Source organism: Aspergillus fijiensis (assembly GCF_003184825.1).
Source record: "Aspergillus fijiensis CBS 313.89 unplaced genomic scaffold BO72scaffold_27, whole genome shotgun sequence".
Taxonomy (NCBI): domain Eukaryota; kingdom Fungi; phylum Ascomycota; class Eurotiomycetes; order Eurotiales; family Aspergillaceae; genus Aspergillus; species Aspergillus fijiensis.
In genome coordinates this window covers 7563-30398 of record NW_024469003.1, presented here as the reverse complement: position 1 = coordinate 30398, position 22836 = coordinate 7563, and the positions used below count along the sequence as shown (strand labels likewise).

At 55.7% G+C, this 22836-nt stretch overlaps 10 protein-coding genes across 10 annotated transcripts; 4 read left to right on the top strand and 6 right to left on the bottom strand.

Annotated features, from left to right (window-relative positions):
- On the top strand, positions 1–1875 carry BO72DRAFT_123664 (putative aminotransferase family protein (LolT)). The gene is made up of 3 exons (XM_040939035.1): positions 1–177; positions 250–949; positions 1110–1875. Exons 1-3 carry the CDS (start codon positions 99–101, stop codon positions 1792–1794), a joined length of 1464 nt encoding a protein of 487 aa, XP_040800627.1. The 5' UTR covers positions 1–98; the 3' UTR covers positions 1795–1875.
- On the bottom strand, positions 1826–4158 carry BO72DRAFT_528233 (H(+)-transporting V1 sector ATPase subunit B). Its single transcript, XM_040950166.1, has 9 exons — positions 3898–4158; positions 3727–3811; positions 3643–3662; positions 3529–3564; positions 3310–3471; positions 2925–3241; positions 2594–2868; positions 2319–2537; positions 1826–2266 (listed from the first exon to the last, which is right to left on the bottom strand). The coding sequence occupies exons 1-9, from the start codon at positions 3994–3996 to the stop codon at positions 1956–1958; spliced, it is 1524 nt and encodes a 507-aa protein (XP_040800626.1). The 5' UTR covers positions 3997–4158; the 3' UTR covers positions 1826–1955.
- Positions 4159–4622: 464 nt separating this feature from the next.
- Positions 4623–7131, bottom strand: BO72DRAFT_496836 (universal stress protein family domain protein; the record flags this gene model as incomplete). Its single annotated transcript, XM_040948657.1, has 4 exons — positions 4623–4788; positions 4847–4908; positions 4965–5713; positions 5769–7131. The coding sequence occupies 4 exons, from the start codon at positions 7129–7131 to the stop codon at positions 4623–4625; spliced, it is 2340 nt and encodes a 779-aa protein (XP_040800625.1).
- Positions 7132–9077: 1946 nt separating this feature from the next.
- On the bottom strand, positions 9078–10031 carry BO72DRAFT_365002 (DnaJ domain protein; the record flags this gene model as incomplete). The annotated part of the gene is made up of 2 exons (XM_040940766.1): positions 9078–9835; positions 9911–10031. Coding segments are annotated over 2 exons (879 nt in total), but the record flags the coding sequence as incomplete, so codon positions are not given.
- Positions 10032–10286: 255 nt separating this feature from the next.
- Positions 10287–11486, top strand: BO72DRAFT_123407 (putative DRAP deaminase). The gene has a single exon (XM_040939034.1). It carries the CDS (start codon positions 10587–10589, stop codon positions 11277–11279), a length of 693 nt encoding a protein of 230 aa, XP_040800623.1. The 5' UTR covers positions 10287–10586; the 3' UTR covers positions 11280–11486.
- Positions 11487–11693: 207 nt separating this feature from the next.
- Positions 11694–13091, bottom strand: BO72DRAFT_496833 (uncharacterized protein; the record flags this gene model as incomplete). The annotated part of the gene is made up of 3 exons (XM_040948656.1): positions 11694–12459; positions 12529–12713; positions 12786–13091. 3 exons carry the CDS (start codon positions 13089–13091, stop codon positions 11694–11696), a joined length of 1257 nt encoding a protein of 418 aa, XP_040800622.1.
- A 2415-nt stretch (positions 13092–15506) lies between these two features.
- On the top strand, positions 15507–16167 carry BO72DRAFT_379566 (TspO/MBR family protein; the record flags this gene model as incomplete). The annotated part of the gene is made up of 2 exons (XM_040941351.1): positions 15507–15609; positions 15698–16167. 2 exons carry the CDS (start codon positions 15507–15509, stop codon positions 16165–16167), a joined length of 573 nt encoding a protein of 190 aa, XP_040800621.1.
- Positions 16168–16495: 328 nt separating this feature from the next.
- BO72DRAFT_379246 (OB-fold domain-containing protein) lies at positions 16496–17465 on the top strand (the record flags this gene model as incomplete). The annotated part of the gene is made up of 2 exons (XM_040941342.1): positions 16496–16628; positions 16699–17465. 2 exons carry the CDS (start codon positions 16496–16498, stop codon positions 17463–17465), a joined length of 900 nt encoding a protein of 299 aa, XP_040800620.1.
- A 169-nt stretch (positions 17466–17634) lies between these two features.
- Positions 17635–20262, bottom strand: BO72DRAFT_123323 (uncharacterized protein). The gene is made up of 3 exons (XM_040939033.1): positions 19099–20262; positions 18934–19036; positions 17635–18884 (listed from the first exon to the last, which is right to left on the bottom strand). Exons 1-3 carry the CDS (start codon positions 19933–19935, stop codon positions 17788–17790), a joined length of 2037 nt encoding a protein of 678 aa, XP_040800619.1. The 5' UTR covers positions 19936–20262; the 3' UTR covers positions 17635–17787.
- Positions 20263–21352: 1090 nt separating this feature from the next.
- On the bottom strand, positions 21353–22548 carry BO72DRAFT_528224 (uncharacterized protein; the record flags this gene model as incomplete). Its single annotated transcript, XM_040950165.1, has 6 exons — positions 21353–21492; positions 21554–21859; positions 21923–22027; positions 22094–22331; positions 22391–22417; positions 22484–22548. The coding sequence occupies 6 exons, from the start codon at positions 22546–22548 to the stop codon at positions 21379–21381; spliced, it is 855 nt and encodes a 284-aa protein (XP_040800618.1). The 3' UTR covers positions 21353–21378.
- Between the last annotated feature and the right edge of the window lie 288 nt (positions 22549–22836).

The following is a 22836-nucleotide window of genomic DNA, read 5'->3' as shown; positions in this document are numbered from 1 at the left end:
ATACATCTACATCGGCACTTACTTGGTACAGTCCAGATTCTCCTCGTACCTGATAACTCCTTCCCATCAACCCAGAAAACATTTGAAGAGCCTAGAGGATGTCACCCACCACCCCCTTCGGCGCCTCGATGCGCCAACACTTCCTCCTCGACCCGAACTATAGAAACCTGAACCACGGTCACTCCCACTGACAGACACTATAAACCCCCCCGCCCCAACACACAAAACTAATAAATGATCGATCCCCAGGCTCCTTCGGCACGCACCCCCGCCCCGTCCTCGCAACCCAACAAACCTACCAGCGCCTCGCCGAGCTCTCCCCCGACCAATTCCTGCGCTACACGCAGCCCACGGCCCTGCTTCCCGCGCGCCACGCGCTCGCCGCCCTCCTCAACTGCCCGGTCCGCGACCTCGTCCCCGTCAAAAACGCCACCACCGGCGTCGCGACCGTGCTGCACAACCTCGCCCCGCACTTCGTGGAAGGGGACACGCTCCTCTACTTCTCGACGGTCTACGGCGCCGTCGAGAACGGGCTGTTCTCGCTGCGCGACCATCTCCCAGGTCCCACCCTGCGGCTGCGGAAGATCGAGTACGCGTTCCCGATCACCCCGGCCGAGCTGGTGCAGCGGTTCCGGGAGGCGGTGCGCCAGGTGCGGGCGGAGGGGTCGCGGCCCCGGATCGCCGTGCTGGAGACGGTGGTCAGTCTGCCTGGGGTGCGGTTCCCGTTCGAGATTTTGGTGAAAGTGTGTCGGGAGGAGGGCGTGTGGAGTCTGGTGGATGCGGCGCATGGGGTCGGCATGATTGAGTTGGATTTGGGGACGGCGCTGGTGGATGAGGGCCGGGATGGGGGCCAGGATGGGCTTGGGGATGATGGGCTTGGGCTTGGGCCAGGGCCAGACGGGTGGGGGAAAATCGGGGGCGTGGATTTCCTGACCAGTAATTGCCATAAGTATGAGTTACCTTCCTTCCCCTCGCTTTCCTTCCCCTTACTGCCGGGGGCTGCCCGGGGGCTTCCCGGGGGGACGGGGCAAGCTGCGCACCCCCCCCCCCCCACAAGACTTACAGATCAGAGGAGCATAATGCTGACAGTTGATGCGCACTGCGCACAGGTGGCTCTACACCCCCCGCAGCGTGGCCCTGCTCTACGTCAACCCCGCCCTGCAGCACCTCATCCGCACCACCCTCCCCACCTCCTGGGGGTATATCCCGCCTCCATCCGAGACGCCGGCGAAGCCCTCGCTGATGGCGAGTGCGGGACGGAAGACCGCGTTCGAGGCGCTGTTCGAGTTCGTGGCCACGGCCGACGATACGCCGTATCTGTGTGTGCCGGCCGCCCTGCAGTTTCGGGAGGAGGTGTGCGGCGGCGAGGCGGCGGTTTATGCTTATCTTGAGGAGCTGGTGAATGAGGGGGCGGATCTCGTGGCGGCCGGGTTGGGGACGGAGGTTCTTGGCGACGGCAATGCAGCAGGTAAGAGGAGTGCGTGGAGGAGGTGTGCCATGAATAATGTGCGGTTGCCGGTTAGGGTCGTGCAGACAGTAAGAGGCGAGGAGGATACTGCCGGTCTAACAGCGGAGCTCGTCCCCGCGGTGGTGGATTGGATGCAGAGGAGGCTGGTCGAGGATTACCGCACCTTCGTGCCCGTCTTTGCCCATGCCGGTTGGCTGTGGGTGCGGCTGTCGGCCCAGGTCTATCTCGACAGGAGCGATTTCGAGTGGCTGGTCCCCGTGTTGAAGGAGTTGGTGGGTCGCGTCAAGAAGGAGTTTAAGCTGGGAAAGGTGTCGTCTCACCTGTAGCAGCAGATGCAACAGATACAACAGACTACATAGACTAAGCCCATCCACAAAATTCTGCAATGATATACAACTACGCGAATATATGCAGGCCGTAGTAACAGCATCACAAACACAATCAAGTACCAGCAGAAAACACGCAACTCGCAAACCTAGCTATCCACTCACGTCTCAATCAGATCCGCAGTCTCGCCCTGGGTCTGCTCCGCCACAGTGTTGTCTCGCGTGTCCTTGTTGGCGATCTTGCGCGCAGACCGCGCATAGAACTCATCCAGCACACGCTTGGGGATACGGTTGAGCAGGTCCTTGGGGTAGATCCGCAGCAGGTTCCACGCGATGTCCAGCGACTCGAAGATCGTGCGCGACTCGTACGGCGACTGGCTGATGAAGGTCCGCTCGAACTTGTCCAGGAACTCCAGGGAGAGCTTGTCCTCGGAGGAGAGGGCCTCCTCACCGACGACAGCCTTCATGGCGGCTAGACACAAAAGTTAGCTATGACCACATCTCAACACAGCACACAAACTTACCAGCATCACGACCAATGGCGTACTTGGCGTACAACTGGTTGGACACATCCGAGTGATCCTTCCGGGAACGGCCCTCACCAATAGCCGACTTCATCAGACGGGACAGCGACGGCAGCACGTTGATGGGCGGGTAGACACCCTTGTTGTACAGTTGACGGTCAATGAAGATCTGTCCCTCCGTAATGTAGCCAGTCAAATCGGGAATGGGGTGAGTGATATCTGCAATCCATCAGCATTGGCCCATCGGCATATGCACCACCAGATAAGCAACTGACCGTCGTTAGGCATCGTCAAGATAGGAATCTGTGTGATGGATCCGTTACGGCCCTCCACACGACCGGCACGCTCGTACAAGGTCGACAAGTCAGTGTACATGTAACCAGGGTAACCACGACGACCCGGGACTTCTTCACGAGCAGCCGAGACCTCACGCAGAGCGTCACAGTAGGCAGACAGATCAGTCATGATGACCAGGACGTGCTTCTCCAGCTGGTAGGCATAGTACTCGGCCGTGGTCAGCGCAAGACGAGGGGTGATGATACGTTCAATCCTGGACGCGGGCTGTCAGTTCCGCACGCACACACGCACACAAAACCAATCACATACGTAGGGTCGTTGGCCAAGTTCAGGAAGAGCGTCACGCGCTCCATACTGCCGTTCTCCTCGAAGTCGCGGGTAAAGAAACGGGCCGTTTCCATGTTCACACCCATGGCGGCGAAGACGATGGAGAAGTTCTCCTCGTGTCCGTCGTGGACGTCCTTGGTGGGGCGCTTCACCAGACCAGCCTGACGACAGATCTGGGCGGCGATTTCGTTGTGTGGCAGACCGGCGGCAGAGAAGATGGGGATCTTCTGGCCACGGGCAATGGAGTTCATCGTGTCGATAGCGGAGATACCAGTGGAGATCATTTCTTCGGGGTATACCTGCAGACCACCAAACGCGTTAGCCACCTGGGATGTGCATGTCGCGGAACAAAAGGCGAGGCTCATACTCGGGAGTAAGGGTTGATAGGTTGGCCGTTGATATCCAGGTAGTCCTCCGCCAGCACCTTGGGGCCCTTGTCAATCGCGCGACCGGAGCCATCGAACACACGACCCAGCATGTCTTCGGAGACACCGAGCTTCAAGCTGTGACCGGTAAACTCGACTTTCGTCTAAGGGAAGTCAGCACGGCGGTTGACTCAGGCTATGGCTATATGACAGCGAAGTACCTTCTTAACGTCGATGCCAGACGTGCCTTCGAACACCTAGTATGACCGCATTCCGATGTCAATGTACCGTCCGATAAATCCACCTCCCATTCTCTGCACTCGGAAAGTCCGCACCTGAACGACTGCTCGGTTTCCTACAGCAAGGGTAAGATACATCAGCGGATCTGATCGTTATCTCATTCATCCATCCACACATACCTCGAGCTTCCAGAACCTGACCCGACCGCTCGGTCCCATCAGGGAGGGTCAAAGACACGATCTCATTGTAACGGGGGAATTTGACCTAAGCCATCGTGGATTAGCTGGAATTCCCATCCCTGATATACCTGGGGCCGGCCAGATGACGTGCCGATGGAGACGGGCCCGTACATTATCCAGAACGACCAGCGGTCCGTTGATACCTCCAATGGTGTTGTAGCGGATGCGAGGCTTGACGCTGGTCATCCGGGGGTCGACGAAATCGGCCATGGTCGAAGAGTCCACCACAGGGTGCTATTTGAACCAGAGACGATAGACAAAGAAAAGAGGGAAAGGGTGGAAGTGGGAAAATGCGGACGAGGAGGCGGAACTGAGGGGAGAGGAACAGCTCCTGGTGGTGGTCGGGAGTGTCGACGTATGCTTAGGCTGGAGCCCGTGGGCAGTTTGGCTGGTTTGCCCCGTTTGGCTCCACGTCCTCCCGGGGGGCGGTGTGGAACCTTCCCACGTGATGCTCTCTCGCCTACGATCTATAACTTAGTACAAAGACTTATTACGATCAAGAATACGATAATCAGTCATGTTCTTGCAGAGATAGTGAAACTAGTGACTCATACATCCCACAAAGCCATCTGCGGCCGCCATAAAATGTCCCCATCCGTGTTAGGCTTCACAATCGAGTCAAAGAAAATAAAACGAACGCCAAGCGAAATGAGATCATCAGATCAGCTCGTCATGAATGTCATACTGATACAGCTGGAGAAAGGAAAAGCATCCACGAGAAACGCGGGCTAGAATCGTGAGATAGATACGCCAAACCGCCGTCAAACCGTCATGGTATCGTGTGCAAAAACAAAGAACGGGGAAAGCACATGGAGAAAAGGTCAAATTGCAGTCATTCAGTCCACTTTGGCCAACGCTAGCTTCTTGGGCGTTGTTAGATTGTTGGAAAGACGGACGTTCATCTTCTTGTTCTTGGTTTGTTTCTTCAGTTTCTTGCGGGCCACCATCACCGGTACCGATGAATGCATGACCAGGTAGTTCGAGAACGATCCGAGGACCACCCTGTTGTAAACAGTCTGATTAGTTTGCAGCCCATGCAGGTCGATCGCAGAGTTCTTACCCTTTGAGTGCACTTCGTCCTCTGGCCCCAACAATTACCAGCGTAGGATCCAATCCATCAATCTGAATACTCGGTCAGCAACTGCGTGCACCTCGGAGCAGGATCAAGCTTGACTCACAGCTTCGGTGATCATGTGCTTCGGGCTCTTGCAATGAATCACCTCTACCGCCACGCGCACCTGCAGTAGCGTCTTTCGCAAGAGACGCACGCACGTCTGTGAAATGACCTCCACCGCCCGTACGCGCTCGGATTCCGCCTTGGACATGCCTCGTGCATCGACCGAGCCCGGTTTGCTGTCCGTGCCGGTCCCTAAGCGATTGAAGAAGGTTCGAGGGAGGTGCGAGCTGGAATCATTCTGGGATTTCGCCGCCGTCTCGGCCGTTTGCGAGCCGACCACCGCAGCAGCATCCTGCATGGCTTTGGCCCCATCCCCAATCTGCACGGCTGCCGGAGTAGCGGTCTCGTCGTGCATGGCACAGACCGCAAACATTGTATCGCCGTCCCGCAGAATGGTACCAATTGTCCACTCCAGAGCATACACCGATTCCTCACTGAGGTCAGTCGTCACCAGATACTTGCGCTGGCGGCGACGAGCGCCTTCCTCTTCGTGTATGCTGGGATAGTCGCCGCGGATGATCGTCCGGATTGATCGGTTGTGCACCGAGCTATCGATCGCAGACATTTCAATGCTGAGTTTCTGAGCGCGTTTGATGTCGCACAACTCTGCCTCGTCCTCCGAGCCGAATGGGGTGTTGGTCGCTGAGGCAGAGTCGAAACTCGTTCGGGGGCGGACATCAGGCTTCGAGACGGGGCCTGTCTTGGCTGAATGGATCAACTCAGACTTCCCTGTGGAGTTGTTGCTGGGTTCTGCAGCTCACAATCAGTCAGTATTAAGTAGCGGAACAACGAGACGAGAACGTACGAAATACCGGAGCCGTCTTTGTTGTCGTGCGCGGAGCGATCCTGGCAGGTTCATGGTCGACCGTCTCTTTCCGCCCTCGTTTGTTCTCTTCCGACTCGCGATCCGGACTCTCATCATCGCTGGAAGACATTTCGTCACCGTCCTCGTCACTGGTCTCGATCGGATTGTTCTCGCTGTCGTAGTGGTCCTTTTCGAGCCGCTGCTCTCCGGGAGCCGAGGAATTAGCATCCGCCTCTGGTGGGGATTGAGGAGCTGGTGGAGGCGGGACTGCTGGCTGGGATGTTGCTGGAGGGGTCGGAGGAGGAGAGACCTTCGGGGCGCTCCCAACCGCCACACTCTCTTTTGGCTTCTCGTTGGGGGTTGCTTTCAGCGGTTCTTTAGTGCTTTCTGTAGGCTTCTCTGCCTGTTTCTCCTTAGGAGACTCTTTACTCTCTTTCAGCTTTTCCATCGGGTTCTCATTCGGGCTCTCCTTCGGACTTTCAAGTATAGGCTTTGCGGTGTCGACCGACTGATTGCGTGAACCGGGGCTCAGCCAGCGACGCTTTGGCGAGCTGGAGCGGGTCGAGCGGAGCGCCGGAGTTCGCGAGTCAAGCGAGTTGCCTCGGGATGAGGAACTGCGGCCAGAGTCCCGACCTCTGACAAAGCTCGGGAACCCAACCTTGATGTCGAGGCCTGACATCACGGCGGCCATGCTTGGCAGACGATTCGAGGAGGAAGCGGCCGGAGGCTTCTCCTGAGATTGACTGGCACGACGGGCGCTGGGAGGCATATCGAGAGAGGAATCCCAGCGAATGCTAGGGCCTGATTTGTGCGTGGTTGTGGTTGCGGCTTGGGGGCCTCCGGACTTGTCGCTGCTGTCGGACTGAACGGAGGATTTCCTCGGTGCCGGTGGTAACGGAGGAGCCACCAACGAAGTGGTCCTGGGCGGCGGAGGGGAGGTGGTGGTCGTGGTGGTCGTGGTGGTCGTAGGTGACGTCGAGGGCGATGTGGACGAGGAGGGAGGGAGGGGAGGAGGTTTAGAGGAAGTGGTGGGAGATGATGCAGTGGAAGTGGTGGGGGTCGAAGAGCGGCGGGGAGCAGAGGTAGTAGTAGTGGTGGTAGTATTGGAAGCGGGATAAGAATTGTAGTGATGGTGATAATTGCGGCCCGAGGGGGAAGTCACGCCCACTCCAATGCCGGCGATGGAGCCATGCCGGGGAGGGACAAAGCCTGGACTGGGAGCGATGTCCAGCATGCTCCGGCGTGGGTACCAAGAGGAATTAGTGTGGTTGCCTTCCCCCGACTCCCGCAGTAACTCCCGGCGTTCTTCCTCCAGTGCCGTCTCTAACGAGATGGGCGCAGGTTTTCTACTGTAGTACGGCATGGTGACGGTGGGTGAGCACAAGTGAGCACGAGTGCACTGGATTCCCCGAATTCACCCGGTCCTTTTGATCTTTCTATTCAGTTCTTATTAAGATGTGTTCTGCCTGCCTGTCTGTCTGTCTGTCTGTGTGTGGGATTATTATCTGGCAGCAATAAGTTAACTGATGGAGCCACCCAAAAACGGAGGGGGAGGAGGGACCGACTGGGATTGAGAGACACACGACTAATCCGTAACGGGCCCCGGAATGTGGAGTACGGTTGAGCGACGATCATCGGCCGAATGAGCGGCGCCAAATCCAGGTAAGGGCGGCAAGTCACTTCCCAAATCCCCAGATTTCGCTTTCAGCTTTCCCCGTGATCGGTGACAAGAGCTTGAGCAAGCTGTGGCAACAGCACAGCACGGTAGCAGCAGGCAGCGAAGCAGCAAAGCAGCAACTCTGTCCTCTTTCACTTTGCGGAACCGTGATGCGGAGGTACAACAACAACAACAACAACAGGAAAAGGCACGAATTATAGATTAAGCGGGCGAGCTTGGGAGATCCCCACGTGCAACGAAACGGCTGCAACTGCCGGCGATCGAATCGGTCGCGACCAGCCGCGGCCCAGGTTCTGGCTGAAGCTGAGGGCTCTTCCTTTGTTACAGTTCGCAGCGGACGTATCACAAACAAAAGCAACCAAAGGGAGTCGGGCGCTTTCACGAGCTCTCCCCACGGATAGGTAGAAGGTGGAAGTGAAAGTGGAGGAGGGGAACGGGAACAATAGAGAAGAAAACGAAAGAAGAGGAGAAGATGGATGGTAATAGTCGAGCACAGTCCACTCTGCCAAGTCAATCACAGGGAAAAAGGAATCGAGGAATGACTTGACAAGTTGACAGTTAATCCCAAGATCGACTGGGGATTCGAGGGAGCTTAAGAGGACCAAGAGGTGAGCAAAAAAGCTCGGCCAACGAAAACTGCAGCTGAGCTCGTCAGAAAAAGCTCGGCATGGCGGGGTATCACCAACAAAGTAAGAAGAATTGGGGAATATGGGAGAGGGGAGAGGGGAGAGGGGGCGAGAGAGAGAGAGGAGTGGAGATGAGAGGAGAGGAGAGAAGAAAATAGGCTGATCAATTTAACTCAATACTCAGTAACTCAGTAACTCGATTCACACAGCAGATAGACCTATCCCTTGCATGAGTGCTTGAGTGCATGAGTGCTTGACTGCTTGACTGCTTGACTGCTTGACTGACTGTGCCGTACATCGTAACTACTACTCCAGACCTACCGAATACTTAACTCATACTACTGCACACTACGGAACAGACTGAGTATTCTTACCTCTTGAAAGAGTTGCAAAGTGTCACCGCAGCCCTCTTGAGAAACTCGAGCCTGGAATGTGCATTGCATGCAGGCGACCGAACTGCTTATTTGTACTTGATCAGAGCTCGAACCAGGGATCCAACCCAACCCATCAATCAGTCAGTCAGTCATTCATTCATCACATTCCATCCCCCTCCAACCACCGCCCATCGACCCGTCGCCCTCCCACGCTGAGTTGGTCGAACGATCGTCGTCGCAGCGTCAGTGTCATCTCATGGGTCAATCTTTTTCCATTTTCGACACCTCTACAGCCTTCGTCCCTGATGTATGTTACATTCGGTGTCATTCCAAATGGCGAAGAAAAAGAAATAATACATGCATGATAGCGAAAGAGAAAAAAAAAAGCAAAATTAAAAGAAAACGCAACACAACACAACGGGCAAATAGCTGCTCACCTCCCCCCGAAATGGATGATGCATGCTCGTCGCTCGACAGATCAATAAAAAAAGAATAGACAGACCTAACGCCCATTTTTCGCCAGTACATCAGACGATAGATGCATCTTCCAACTCCCCAAACCGTTTTGAATATGCAGACAAGAAAATAGAGACCCGACCGCTCCTCAATCCCCCCCCACCCCTCCCTTCCTCTAGGCATCTGTTTTTCTCTTCTTCTTGGCTGTCTTTCGCGCTGCAGTAGCTACAAAGGCCTCCTCCGGGGGTTCGTCCATCTTGGCCGCCCGCTTTCGACCGGGTTGGCCGTACTGCTGCTCCAATCGATCGAAGAAGGCCTCCGCCCGCGTGGCCTGCCGTTGCTGAATCATCTTCAACAGCTCGTTGTCCCCCATGGCACCATCGTTCTTTTTCGAGGTCTTCTTGCCGCCCTTGCCGTTCTTCTTGACCGAATGCTTCTCCTCGACCTCCGCTGCCAACGCCTCCGCCTCCTTGGCCTCCTTCTGGGCTCGTTTCACTCGCCGCTCGCGCTTCTTCGCCGGCTCCTCCACGTAGCTCTTGTGCTTCTTCGCGCGGCCCTCCGCGATGGCGCGGTCGATGATGGCCCGGAAGCGCTCATCGTCATCCAGGACATTGCAGAGCAGCACCGACTCGTAGACCTTATCCAAGTCCCCCCGGTAGGTCTCATACGCCGTCAGCACGTCGCGCGCCTCCTCCTCGGAGCCCTGATACTCGTGCTTCAGCTTGTCGATGGCGCTGGTGTCAATGGCGCTGGAGAACTGCTCGCGGTAGAAATCCGCCCAGTTGAAATCCTCGTCGACGTCGACCGCCTCGCTGGTGCTGCCGGTCAGGTCGTAGCGCTCGCGGCGCTTCCCGTCGGAGAGGATGGCGTAGGCGAAAGCAATCTGCTGGAACGTCTTGTTTGCTTCATCTCGCTCGTCGGCTGGGACCTTGTCTGCGGCAGTGGGAAAGAGGTTCGGTTAGGGTCGGGCATGATTGCGGTCTATGGATGTGAACTTTTCAAACATACCAGGATGGTGCTTGAGCGCCTGTTTCCGATAGGCCGACTTGATCTGGTCTGCGGGAGCATCGCTCGAGACGCCTAGGATCTCGTACAGGTCGGTCTCTGGGCTGGGAGGCTCGGGAGACTCGCTGTCGAGACGAGGTTCAGGAGACTCGCTATCGCGTAGTGATTCGGGCGACTCGCTTCTAGGCGGAGGCGCCTGAGCTTTGCTCTTGCGAGGCATTAGAAGAATTTCTAGCCTGGCTTAAATCGCTGCGAGGGTGAAGCAGAGCAAAAACAACGAGGAACGTCAATATGTCTCGCCAGAAGAAAAAGTGAAGTGAGAGAACGATTCAGTCAGACGCGCCACGCGGACGCGAATCTCCGGTCGGAAGCCATTAACTGTCATCATCCGGAAGGCGGTAGGTCCCGGCTGTCGTGGCAGAACCTCATAGCAAATCTGACCGCCTTTTATCGATAAGGCCCCTCCCTCACTTAGGTTTAGAGCTTCCCCCGCGCTGATGCGGTCATTTCATAGCTGCTCATTTAACGTTTACTTCGCTAGCTTGAGCTCAGCTTCAATCCATCCATCTACCCGCCCAAAGAGACCATACACCACCAACAACCACTTCACACTTCAACTACCACCATCGACCCCACACACTCCAGATAGATACCACAACCCACCACCCACACAAAGAAAATGCCCTCCCCGCACCTCAAATACATGCGCGCCTGCCTCGCACTCGCCGAGAAATCGCCCGCGCGACCCACCAACTTCCGGGTGGGCGCGCTGCTCCTTTCGCGGCACGAAGACGACACCACCCTCGAGAAAGACGACCAGCTCCTCGCGACTGGCTACACGATGGAGCTCGACGGCAACACGCACGCCGAGCAGTGCTGTCTCGCCAACTACGCGGCCACCCACAACGTCCCCGCCGACCGCGTGGCCGAGGTGCTGCCGGCCGAGCCCGGCCGGAAACTGGTCATGTATGTGACGATGGAGCCGTGCGGGCGCCGGCTGTCGGGGAATACGCCGTGCGTGCAGCGGATTATCCAGACGCGGGGCGCGGGTCCCGCTGGAGCAGAGGGAAACGGGCGCGGCATCCAGAAGGTGTACTTTGGGGTGAAGGAGCCCGGGACGTTTGTGGGCCAGTCCGAGGGGTGCAGGCAGCTGACGGCGGCGGGGATTGAGTGGGAGGTGGTGCAGGGGCTGGAGAGGGAGATCTTGACGGTGGCGACGGCGGGGCATGAGAATCGCGAGGCGGAGGTGCGGGCGGCGATGGAGACGGTCGAGACGAACATTGATGATATCAGTGCGGAGGAGCGGAGGAGGCAGGCGCAGGTGCCCAGGAATCCGAAGAAGAGGGTTATGGAGGGGGAGTTGATGGGGTGATTGGGTTGCTGGTGGTTTTGGGAGGGTACTGTAGATGAATTGATGATAACGTGTATATATGTAGATCGCAACGATGGTTGTCGTGTGCAACAGTGCTGGTGAGGCTGGCTGGGGCTCGGTCTCTGGTATGGAACAAGCAGGCGATAGTTAGCCTTCTAGAGGATGGAGAGCGATAATATGGTTCTGTCAGCGGCCTGTCATTTCTCGTGTAGATCTCCTCAAAGAACTACTTCGATCCTGAAGGATAATATTGTAATTGCAAGGTTGACAAGCTCTTTCAGTAAGGACTTGACTTTAAAAAAAGGAAATTGACGACTTTGGCGACACAGCAAAGAGCCAAGACTAGGGCTATCTTTAACGCGGCGATATTTGCACTATAGCCAAGGCCCTTCCACACAAGACCAGAAATGCCCATCAACTATGTCCATCCAAGAGCCGTCTAACATCAATATCACGTAGCAGATCCTCATGCTCTTTCCTCAAATCCGCAGGCGTGTTCTCCTCAAACCAGAACGCCCACGTACTCCGCGTATTGATCTCGAGATTATCCCGACTCGACTTCAGACCCACATGCTGCAGCTGCTGCGGCGCGAGAGCATACCGGGTCAGACCATGTGCATCTGCATATTTTTCGATAATCGAGTCCGTCTGCCCGGCCTTCACCTCGCTCAGATGAGCGATCAACGCGTCGACCTGGTCGCGAGGAATAACCAACCCCTGGGTACAGCAGCCGTGGGCGTTCATCTCCACCACGCCGCTCAGGGGCATCAGACTGTATTTGCCGACCATGTAGACCAGTCCAATCAGAGCCGGGAGGCTGACGAAGGAGATCGCACCGATGGCCGGGTAATCGAGGTAGGCGTGACTGGCCGGGTAGGAGCGGCGGACGGCCATGAGCGCGGCGAGCAGTGACAACGATGCCCCAATGAAGATCCAGCCCATGTTGCGGTAGGCAAAGTCCGCCGAGGTCCAGCTCAGCGCAGTCTCCGTGAAGAAGAGCCGGAGGTAGACCCACGGTTTGTTTTGATTGTTGTGTTCGAGCTCCTGGATTTGAGCGATCTCCGACAGGCAATTGAGGGTCTTGGCCATCCTGCCGTCTGCTACGATGATATCGTCTTCGAACATCGTGAGATAGGTTGCATTAGTGGCCATGCAGGCCGCGAGCGCGTGGATATAGTCACTGAGAATGGAAACAAGTTGTCAGAGGTGACATGCTCCCAGTCGCAGCTCACTTGGCAAGATTACTCACAACACTCCCTTCTCATAGAAGTTCCGCGCCTTTTCCAATTCCTGCAGGTGGTGAAACTGTTCCAGGGAGATGTTCTGGTATGATCCAACGTGATTCGCTAATCGATGCATCCAGTTCTGTCCCCAGCTCGGATGCTGGCTGGGATCCGTGTCTACGAAGATGATGTTGAGGAAGAGAGCACGGCGCTCCGGCGGAGTCAATCCCTCGAGCAGAGACCCCACCGAGGCTTCGAGTTAATTCTCCTCCTCGCGCCTCACGGTCAGGAAGGCTGCGCAGACCAGCGGGTTCGATCCTGCTCCTGTGTAGGAGGTGAAGTTCTCTGCAAGGGTGTTGTGGTTGGTGATCAGGCGCCGGGCCTCGTGTTCCCGGTAGAGACTGTATCTCCATTCGTAGACATGGCGGTCATTGAAGAAGGCCGAATGAGGATCTCGCCAGAACCGAGTTCGACAGTAGGTGTAGGCAATCGACCAGAGGAGTGCGCTGACCAGGAGGACTTTGATGGCGTTGGATCGTCGGAGTTTTCGAAGTGAGAGGGACTTCAGGGTAGGTTGGAGGATCTGCATGGTTGGTGAGCGGCCAGGGTGCGGCCTGATGTTGACAAAGAAGAGAGATGAAAGGAAACACGGTAGGCACCCATGTTAAGTAATGAGACTAGTTCTGCCTGTCTGCCTAGGCTGTAATTCATGTAGACTTGCATAGGATGACCAGGATGTGTGATTGCTTTTCTCCACAGGTTTAGCACCGCACCAGAATTATCTTTGGGTATTATTGCTTGATACGAGTGGGTATCATTGACTAGACAGACAGCAAGTGTCAGCTACCATTGCCTTCAATGAAAGAGACAGGCGACCGAGTCCAACTGTTACACAGCGAGTGATGGAATCACACCCACTACACTGACTTGGCAGATCCACTGTGATCATCTGCTCAGGCTGGGCAATGCGAAGTCTTTATACATGTCTGTCGAGGCAGATCTAGTCAAGCCAGACATCTCCAGGCCTATTATTTTGCCATTCCCCAAACAATGAATAGGAAACCGAGTTTCCCCACGCCACTCGTCTAGAAGTTCCCTGGAGATCGTGGCCATGACACCCAACTTGCCGTAGGATATGGCTCGCTTGCTTGCCTTGCTTTCTCAACTTTAGTTCATGCTCTGAGACAAAGTGGGGCGCCATCCTCAGGGTCCAGAAGATGACTGGCTCTCCCCACAGACTATTGCATCCGACCCTTCATTAAGAGTGACACGATGTGTGTGCAGCCCTATAAGAACTGCTATAGATCCCTGACCAGGCATCAAGCGCGTCCACCCCTGCTCGCACAGCTGATAGTGGGTGTAGCACCTTGGCTTTAGGTAATGCAATAACACACGGAGGAAGGTCCCTCGTCCTGTCCGACGGTAGCCTCTTGTTTCTGGACCAGACACTGTCCACGGGCTGACCATGCTGAATCCCCGGAAAAGGCTTATAGCCGGGCCATGATCTGCACCAGCCAGTCTCCAGCCTGGCACGTCTCTATGCCGGCCAGCACGAATTCCGCTTCCCTGCCCAATTTAGTGGCCTCTGCTCGGGTCTCGTCACTTGCAACCGTGGTGAGGATCATCAACTCCCACATCTCGTAATCGAACCTCCCATCCCCGAGAAGACCGAGGTTGGTAGCGATGCATCCGTTGAAACAATCGTCGTTCGCTTCCGTCAAGCATATCTCTTGGAATCGGGCAAGCAGAGCTAGCAGCTCCGTTGATGCTGCGTTGTCGATGGGAGCTTCCTCATTCTCTCGCCAGGAAACATCTCCCGCTCTGTGATGATGAGCTGGGGCGTGGTTATGCTTTGGAATTCTTAGCATTCTCCATTGCACTGTGTCGTGTTGAAATGCAGGGATCGCTCCCACTCACCAGTGTAGCCGCGACGAGCGGAATTGACATGAGGAAATATACAAGACCCTTCATCTTGGCTTGCGAGGTCTTAAGCGCGGTGGAACTTGTTAAGATGCAGGATTCGAGGTATGTTACTGCGAATTATTCGCGCATGGGGTTAAATCGAGCAGTCTCCTTGCAAAACTTCAGGAGACGCCTGTGGATGTTCGAGCGATCATGCTCGTTTATGTGCGAATGGTTTCCCTGCCAGACTATTGCGCTGCAATGCGACTACCGGTGTATAATATTGCTTTCTCGCTGAATATCATGCAAGGACACCGTATAGTTCAGAATGGATGGAGTAAGGATCGTCAGGACGCTGTCTCTTGACAGCGGGCCGGCTGGTCATGGAAGATGATCATCAATGCTATTGTTGATCGGTGGGTGGAAAGCTTGTTTGGGCCATGCGTGGTGTGATGGGATATGAGCAAGATGGTAATGTATGTGAGTCAACAAAAGCTCAACAAGTCGTGGAACCATTGGGAAGTGGCAGAAGGACCAGCAGATGTGGTGATGGCATCGCAAGCAAGCCAAGGTGTAAAAGGTCTAACATGACAGTGTCAGTTGTGGCGGATCATCTTTTACGAGATATTCATGAAGCAAGTCTAGCGCCCATTTTTGGTCTAGGATGAAATACAAGTGGTATCTACGTAGTAGCATGCAGCGCGCGCGGACAACAATCGCAATACAATGTGTGAACTAGAACCCGGACTTGGTGCACACCACTCTCACAACAAGAATAAGCCACACGATTCCATAATAGTACTTCACTCTCTTCTCGGCTTTCCCGGGTCAGAGTACTGACGACTAACAGGCGACGTGGCAGCATTAGCATCACACGTGGAGAACGCGGAGGGCGACAGAGAGGAACGAACCATCCCCAGATCGCCCAGCGACATGACGTCGTTAACGACCATGCATTCCCCGATCGATCCAGCCAACATCCACTCATGATTCCTTTAAATAACTCACCACCTGGCCCAGAACACCGTCTAGCTCTCCCCCCCCTCCCTTTGAAAACAATATTCTATAGCATCTTTCCAACACCACAACCCGACCCGACAAAATGCCGTGGTCAATTGTCCTGCCGCAGGCAGTCTTCACCTCCCCGCTCCTCTCCGTCGCCGCCCCCATCGCCGCCGGCACATTCATCGGCTTCCAGACCAACAGTAAGCCCTCACCGCATCAACCCACCTCCCCCACCTCCAACCAAGCAACCGAACTCTACCTCAAAATCAATCCCTAACATACAAACAGAACAATCCCGCACCAAATCCGTCTACCGCAACCTCCAAAAACCCCCCCTCTACCCACCCGCCTGGCTCTTCGGCCCCGTCTGGACCGTCCTCTACGGCCTGATGGGCTTCGCCGCGCACCACGCCACCGTCACCGGCACCACCGTCTCGCCGCTGGCCTCCGCCTCCCTCCAGGAATGGACGGTCCACTCGCAGGGCCTCTACGCCTCGCAGCTGCTGCTCAACTACCTGTGGATGCCGCTGTTCTTCGGCCTGCGGAAGCCAGCCTGGGCGCTGGCCGACATGCTGCTGCTGGGCGGCAACGTCGCCGCCCTGATGCACTCGTGGTACCAGCACGACCGCCCCGCGTTCTGGATGCTCGTACCCTATGCGGCGTGGCTGGGGTTCGCGACCTACTTGAATGCCGGCGTCGGGGTGTTGAATCGGTGGACGATTGGGGAGGGGGAGGCGGAGGGAGAGAAGGAGGAGTAATTGGACTACCGACTTACTACTTACTACTTAGTATCTTGATAACACTTGGTCCTGATTCCCTTAATAGAGATTACCGGGGGAGAACCCCCGGGCCCCCCTTTCTTTCAGCTTCCCAGTAACACTCAATCCTAAATCCCATAGTAAGAGATTCCCAGGGGAGACCCCCGTACCCCCCCAATCTCCATATCCATATAAAGAACAACCGTTATCACCACGTGACCACCAATCCCCAAACATCCCAGCCCACGTACACGTACAAGGCACCCCTCCCATTCCCATCTTCTCAACCACAAACCTGAACACCCTGAAACAACCCAAAAATGGCCCCATGGCGCCCCCCGAACCCGACGCTCCCGAATTCTACCCAGCCTACTGCTTCCGAGCCTCGCCAACCCACTTCACCTGGGTAAAGATGGCCGTCGCCGACGTGCGCCAGCTGCACCGCCGGCCCGAGTATCCAGGTACCCAACCCCAACCACCTAATCAACACACGTTCCAATGCTAATACTAATATGATGGGGATGGGAAAAGAGGGAATATTCTTCCACAAGAACCACCCCATCCGCTTCATCGCCGTCGCAGGCCTCATCACCGCCCGCACCGAATACCCGCGCGTGACCGTGCTCACCCTCGACGACAGCAGCGGCGCCGTCCTCGACGTCGTCGTCCAGAAGGCCGATCTCTGCGCAGAGCCCGTAGCTCCAGCAGCAGCAGCAGCACCCGCACCCGCAGTCCCATCCGCAGTCCGCGCAACCACCCAGCCCGAGCAGCCAGCGCAGCGGCACATCGCCCCTACAACATCCCACCCGCTGGATATCGAATCCCTCGTTCCGGGCGCCCTCGCGCACCTGAAAGGCACCCCGTCCAGCTACAGAAGAACGGTCCAGCTGCAGCTCGAGCGGTGCAGTGTGCTCGGCGGCGTGGACGCGGAGATGCGGTTTCTGGATCAGCGCAACCGGGTGCGGGTGGAGGTGCTTGGTGCGCCGTGGGTGCTCGGGGAGGAGGAGGTGGCGCGGTTGCGGCGCGAGATGGTTGCGGAGGAGGAGAGGGGGGAGGCGGAGGTGGCCAGGGGGAGGAGGCGGGCGAGGAGGAGGGGGGAGAGGGAGGAGCGTGACGCCCGGAAGATCTGGGAGAGGTGGGAGGTGGAGGAGGGGATGAGGGAGAGGGAGGCGGCTGTGGTGCGCGGGGCTGGGGTGGAGTTGATGCGGGTGCTGAGGGGGACCAGGCTGAAGAGGGCCGCGGGGGACGATGGGGATGGGGACGGGGATGGATCCAGGAGACGGAGGTGGGGAGAGTAGGATTGACTTTTTTTCATCTTATGTATATAGATTTACACAGTGTCTTTAGGTGAGCCATGTATATATAAACTAAACCTTGATACCCTGCCTAGAATCAACGAATGTTATTGATACAATATGCCTAAAATGACTGACACGTGGCTAAGAATGTGATACAATCCCTCCCAGAAGCAAAGGGTCAGTCGTAAACGTTATCATCATGTCGTAACAAGCATCAAAACCACAGCGCTATCGAAACAGAAAACACAGCGCACGCACAATGGATATCTTTTCCAAAACAGACAGACCAAAACTAGGCGCAACAAAGCAAAGAATTTCAAATTCACCGGTACCCATATGTCTTGTAATCGTACCCGGTGCTGCCGGTGCCGCTGATCGGGTTGCTGCCATAATAGTCCTCGTCTGCACCCCAGCTGCTCCGCTTCTTCTCCTTGTCTCGCTCCCGGATTGCTTCGTAGAGTCTCTGATCCTCGGTCTCCGGGTCAAGGTCCTTGTACCGGCGACGGTCCTCGATGATGTCTCCCGGATGCGCGGGGTTGTTCGATCGGTAGTAATACTCCCCATCGGGATATCTGCTGTTTCCGCTGTGGGCCAAGAGATCACTCTCCGAATGACGATAGTCGGTACCACCGTTGCCACCTCGCGGGCTGCGCGGCCGGGCGAATGCAGTTGCCGGGCGCTGTGACGAGGGAGTCCCCACGCGGTAATGAGGAGCGTCCTGGCTATAGGTGTCTGGCACGCGGGTGGCAGACAAGGTGGGACTGTCTCGTGGGCCAGAGCTTGTGGTGGAGCCCGCATGACGGTGCGGGCCAGAGCCTCCTTCGTCGTAGACCTTTCCGCCGCCGACGTGTGCTGTGTATGGCTTTCTTTGGCGCTCGATTGGTCGCGAAGGCACCTCCTTGTCCTCTTCATCGTCGACTACAGCAGCCGTCGAGGCGGTTGCTGATGTGGTATGGTATGGCTGACGCTCGCGCTCACTCAGCGACGCAGTAGAATCCACTGAGCTCACTGAAGCCTTGCGTGCAGCCTTCTTGTGACGTTGTTCCGCAACCTGTTTCAATTCCTCTTCAGAAATCGGAGGCAGGTCGACGCCGCAGTGTCGCATGATGAACTGGTCAACTTCTTCCCTTAGCGACAAGTTAGGAATGTCAGGGAACAGTCGTCGTGGAATTTCCTTCGGGAAGCGCTCTCTTCGATTGTCGGGATTGTTGATAGGCATATTCAAAACGGCATTCTGGAAGCGCTCATACTCCTTCTCCGGGTGGGCCTGAATCATCAGAGTAGCCCATCGCTCGAACCCCCGCGGGGTCAAGCCTGGAATATCCGGTCTCTCGTTCAGCTTATTCTGCACGAGGTGATGTTCCGCCTCCACTTCGCGGAACAGCCTTGAGATGGAAGAGGTACGGTCATCGAAGATGTCTGTGACTGAGTCAGCGCAGCTCAGAATCGGTAACACAACTCTACTAACCTTGCCAGGGATAAGGATCAGACGGTATATTGGTATCCTCGTAGAACTTCTGCAGTTTCTCAGGAGTAACCACCAGGGTGTTGCCAGGTGGATAGTCCTCGATCTATTGTTGTTTGACCAGTCAGCCTCACATGCCCTGGATATTCGTTCAGCGAATGTGCTCACCAGATGAACCGCGACTCCACGTAGAAGCTGGCCCAGCCTCTCCGTTGGCTTGCCCTTCTCAAACAGTTTGCCCCAGATCTTCTCCAACGTTGTCATCTCCGTCACTGTAACCTCTCGCGATGGTGCCTTTGGCCGAGAAGATTCCACGCTATGGCTATGATCACTGAATTGACTCGCAGGTGAGCCGCGGCGGTCGGTCGAAGGTCCAGACGATGGGCCCGGGTAGAGATGGGGACTGGCTGGGCGCCCTGTGGGCGGCACGGGCGTCGGATAGTCACTAGTATCGGAGCCGACCTTGGGCGGAGGCGGTGGAGGAGCAGCTTGGGGAACCGTGGTGGGATATGTCGATTCTCCATAGGCGGGGGTAACGGATTGCGGGGGAGGAGGAGGAGCCCATTGCGGCGACGACACTGACGGGTGCTGTTGATCGCCGTGCAAACCGTCCAAGCCCGTTGCTTTCAGCTGTTGTATGACCGTCGCCGTGATCTGCGACACCACATCCGGAGACAAATATGCCGGTGTATCAGCCTGGCGGAAGGCCGAGTTGACAGCCTCATTAATTCTTCCGGCAGGCGGTTGTTGCTGGGGTTGTTGCTGGGGCTGCTGCCAAGCATTGGGGTCATATGGCGGTTTGTTGTAATAGTTGCCCGGCGAGGAGGGTCGGGGAGGCACCTGGGGCTGAGGGATATTCGGCTGGTCAGTACCATATTGCGCTGGGTATTGCGCTGGGTATGGAGGAGTGTATGCGGATGCGCGGTTCTCGTTGGCATTCAAATGGTTTGGGTGTGGATATTGGGGATATGAGCCGCCATTATTAGGGAAGCCGTTGTACGCCATCGGATCGGGGTAGTAGGTGAGAAGGCAAAGTCAAAAGATTGTTGCCCTGCGCTCTAGCACCGGCACAGGATGATCATCGAAGCTATTGTACTGGGATGAAACGCTGGGACCGCAAGCAAAGAAGCGGGGAGGGGCTTCAGGTAGAATAACGGCAAAAGAAGGAATGGAAAAGTGGAATGCAACGCTGGTGTGGCGAGGCGATTAATTTTCTTTCTGGTGTGTTCCGTGAGAGGAGCAAAGAATGGGGTAGAATCAAAGAAAGAAAGGCCTCGGAGTGATCGGGAGAGAGTGAGAGAAACCAAGAGAGAGTGAGAGACAGTGGGTTGCGTGAGAGTGAGAGACTAGAAGAGGGAGGGTGGAGGGGAGGGGCGGCGGGCGGCAGGCAGGCAGGCAGGCAGGCAAAACGGGCGGCGGATCTTGAAACAAACCGTCTAGCGAATAATTTACTTGCCAGTTGGGCAAAAGTCACGGGGAGAACTGACTGCCAAAAATAATGCAAGCAGGGCAACCCTGGTGGAGCGCTCGGAAAAATGAATTCTGTAGTCCGAAGTAAAATGTCAGAAGATGAAGAAAACAGCAGCAGCAGCAGCAGCAGCGAAGAAGGGAAAGATAAGAATCCTCATACTCTGCCATACGTCATGTAAAGTCGGCGGATATGCGGGGAAAGCAGAAAAATAATCATCGTGCTAAAACACTGCACCGTCTCCTCCCCCTCCAAACAAACAGCAAGCAGCAGCAGCAGGCAAGTATGCGAGTGACTCCTCCCTCCCCTGGTCCTAAACCCCCCGGATTCGAGGGTCGCACACCATGCCACTTCATCCTCCCACCATATTCGGATAACCTCCATGTTCATCAATCGCCTCAGTGGTTGGAGACATTTCGATGCAATGCAATTCGGGGAGGTCGTGCGTCTGGGTTGTACTTAATGGGCCAATGCCAGTCAGGATCTATACCTCGAAGTACATGGAAATCCAGGAATGCTGACGTACTCACCAGGGGGTGTTCTCGAGCTTTGGCCCTCGACGCCTTGTGAGCCAGATTGGTGACAACCATGGTACGCTGGTGGGCAACGGGCCGCCTTAGTCCCTGGGTAGCCCCAGGTAGGTTCCAAGGACCCTTCAACATCTAAAAATCTAAGAAGTAAACCATGCGAATCGAGTTGGAAATGTCAAAAGTCAGTTCTCCATTGTTGCAAGGTCAGAAGATACAAAAAGCCACGGCAAAAGAAGCTCATCCACCACCAATCTCCCATCACGCATATCAGCTGCTGAAAAAAAAAAAAAAAAAAACAAGAGGCAGAGGCAACATGTAAACGGAGAACGAAAGAGATAGAAAGACGTTAGCAGAAAGACTTAGTAGAACGATCAAGAAGCTTTCCCCTGAGTCTGTACATGTATACTCAGTTGTACCTGGAGTACACCTGTGTACCGGCGCGTGGCCCGCTTACAGCCAGTTCTCGAGATCTTCTTCGTCCTCATCCTCGTCCGAGGGAACAATATCGTCGTTAGGCTCAGGAACACGCATGGAAGGCTCCTTGCCCTTAGGAATGCGTCTGCCCTGTACACAGTTAGTTAGCACCGGCAGTTTCTTTCATCGTTTGATCCATCCTGCAACGTACAGGGATCTTGGCCCATTTGCCGTCGGGTTTGTCGGGCTGGAGTTTCTCAGGCTCGTTGTTGAAATAATCTTCATAACGAGTCTCCGGAACTTTCTTGTCCGGAGTGGCAACCTGAAACACTTGGCCATCAGGGCCGTGTCCCGCGAACTCGCGATCGTTCTTGGTGGTGACCAGAGCGCCCTCGTTCTTGCGGGCCCCGTCCTCGCCGCCAGCATTCTCGTCATCGGCACCGTCATCGAAGGAGCGGTTGTCAGCGATGTTCATTTTCTGGGCGGATTGGGTCAAAGCAGTAACTCCACCCTGGCTCTGTGCTTCAGTCAACTACGGAACGCATTCTAGAGCCCGTGTATGGAACAACTCGATACTCACGGTTGAAGTGCCGCTGGCCGTAACCGTAAGGTTGCCTGAGAACTGCCGCTGTCTTTCTGGCATCGGATCCACCTCCAGGGCGTTCTGAACACAGTTCAGGCATCTCTGATTGGCATTTACAGTCAGACGACGTCTTGTTGCCTCGAACTGGATAGATGTGCAAGAACTTACCGCGGTGTCACGATCTCCACGCTGGTTCTTCGCAAAATGCTCCAGAGTCTTGGTCTTGTCGCAGATGGAACATTTGAGCTCGACGATGCATCCACCAATGCATTGGCGGCAGCGGGCCTCGCATCCACCGTCAGCGGCTCGCTTGCCCTGAAGCACGATGGCATGGCGAATGATTTCCTGCTGGCGCTTGGAGTAAGAGGCCACAGTACGGTACTTCTTGCAGCTGGCACATTTGACTCTGTGATCTTGTCAGTTACAAGGTCTATATCGGATATATCAGAGGGGCGTAATCCTGACTTCTCTGGGATGATGGTGTTGTTGATCCTATATCAGAGTCGCAAGAGTGAGAATGGTATATCAAGAGAGTATCCAGTCATTAGGAAGACATACCGCTCTCTGAGAGCGTCACTGTAGCCGCCTCCGTAGGCACTGGGAGCCTTTCTGGTCAGACTCATGGTTGCGGTAGGTCTTCGTGATGTCACGTGCTGTGTAGTTTATGGCTTCAGAGACAACCACGAAATGCTGAAAGGCGGTGAGAAGCGAAAGAATCAGAGAGGAGAGAGAGCGCACTGAAGTTGCGGTGGTGTTGGCCAGGCCTCAGTGATGTCGAGTGAATGGAACCGTCGTCAAGGTGACTGGTTGTGTTATATCCCCACGGGGCCAGAACCACACAGTGAATATATCCAGTCGCTCTCTGCCATCACCAGGAGTACGCGCCCAGCAGATTGTCCTGAGAAAGACAG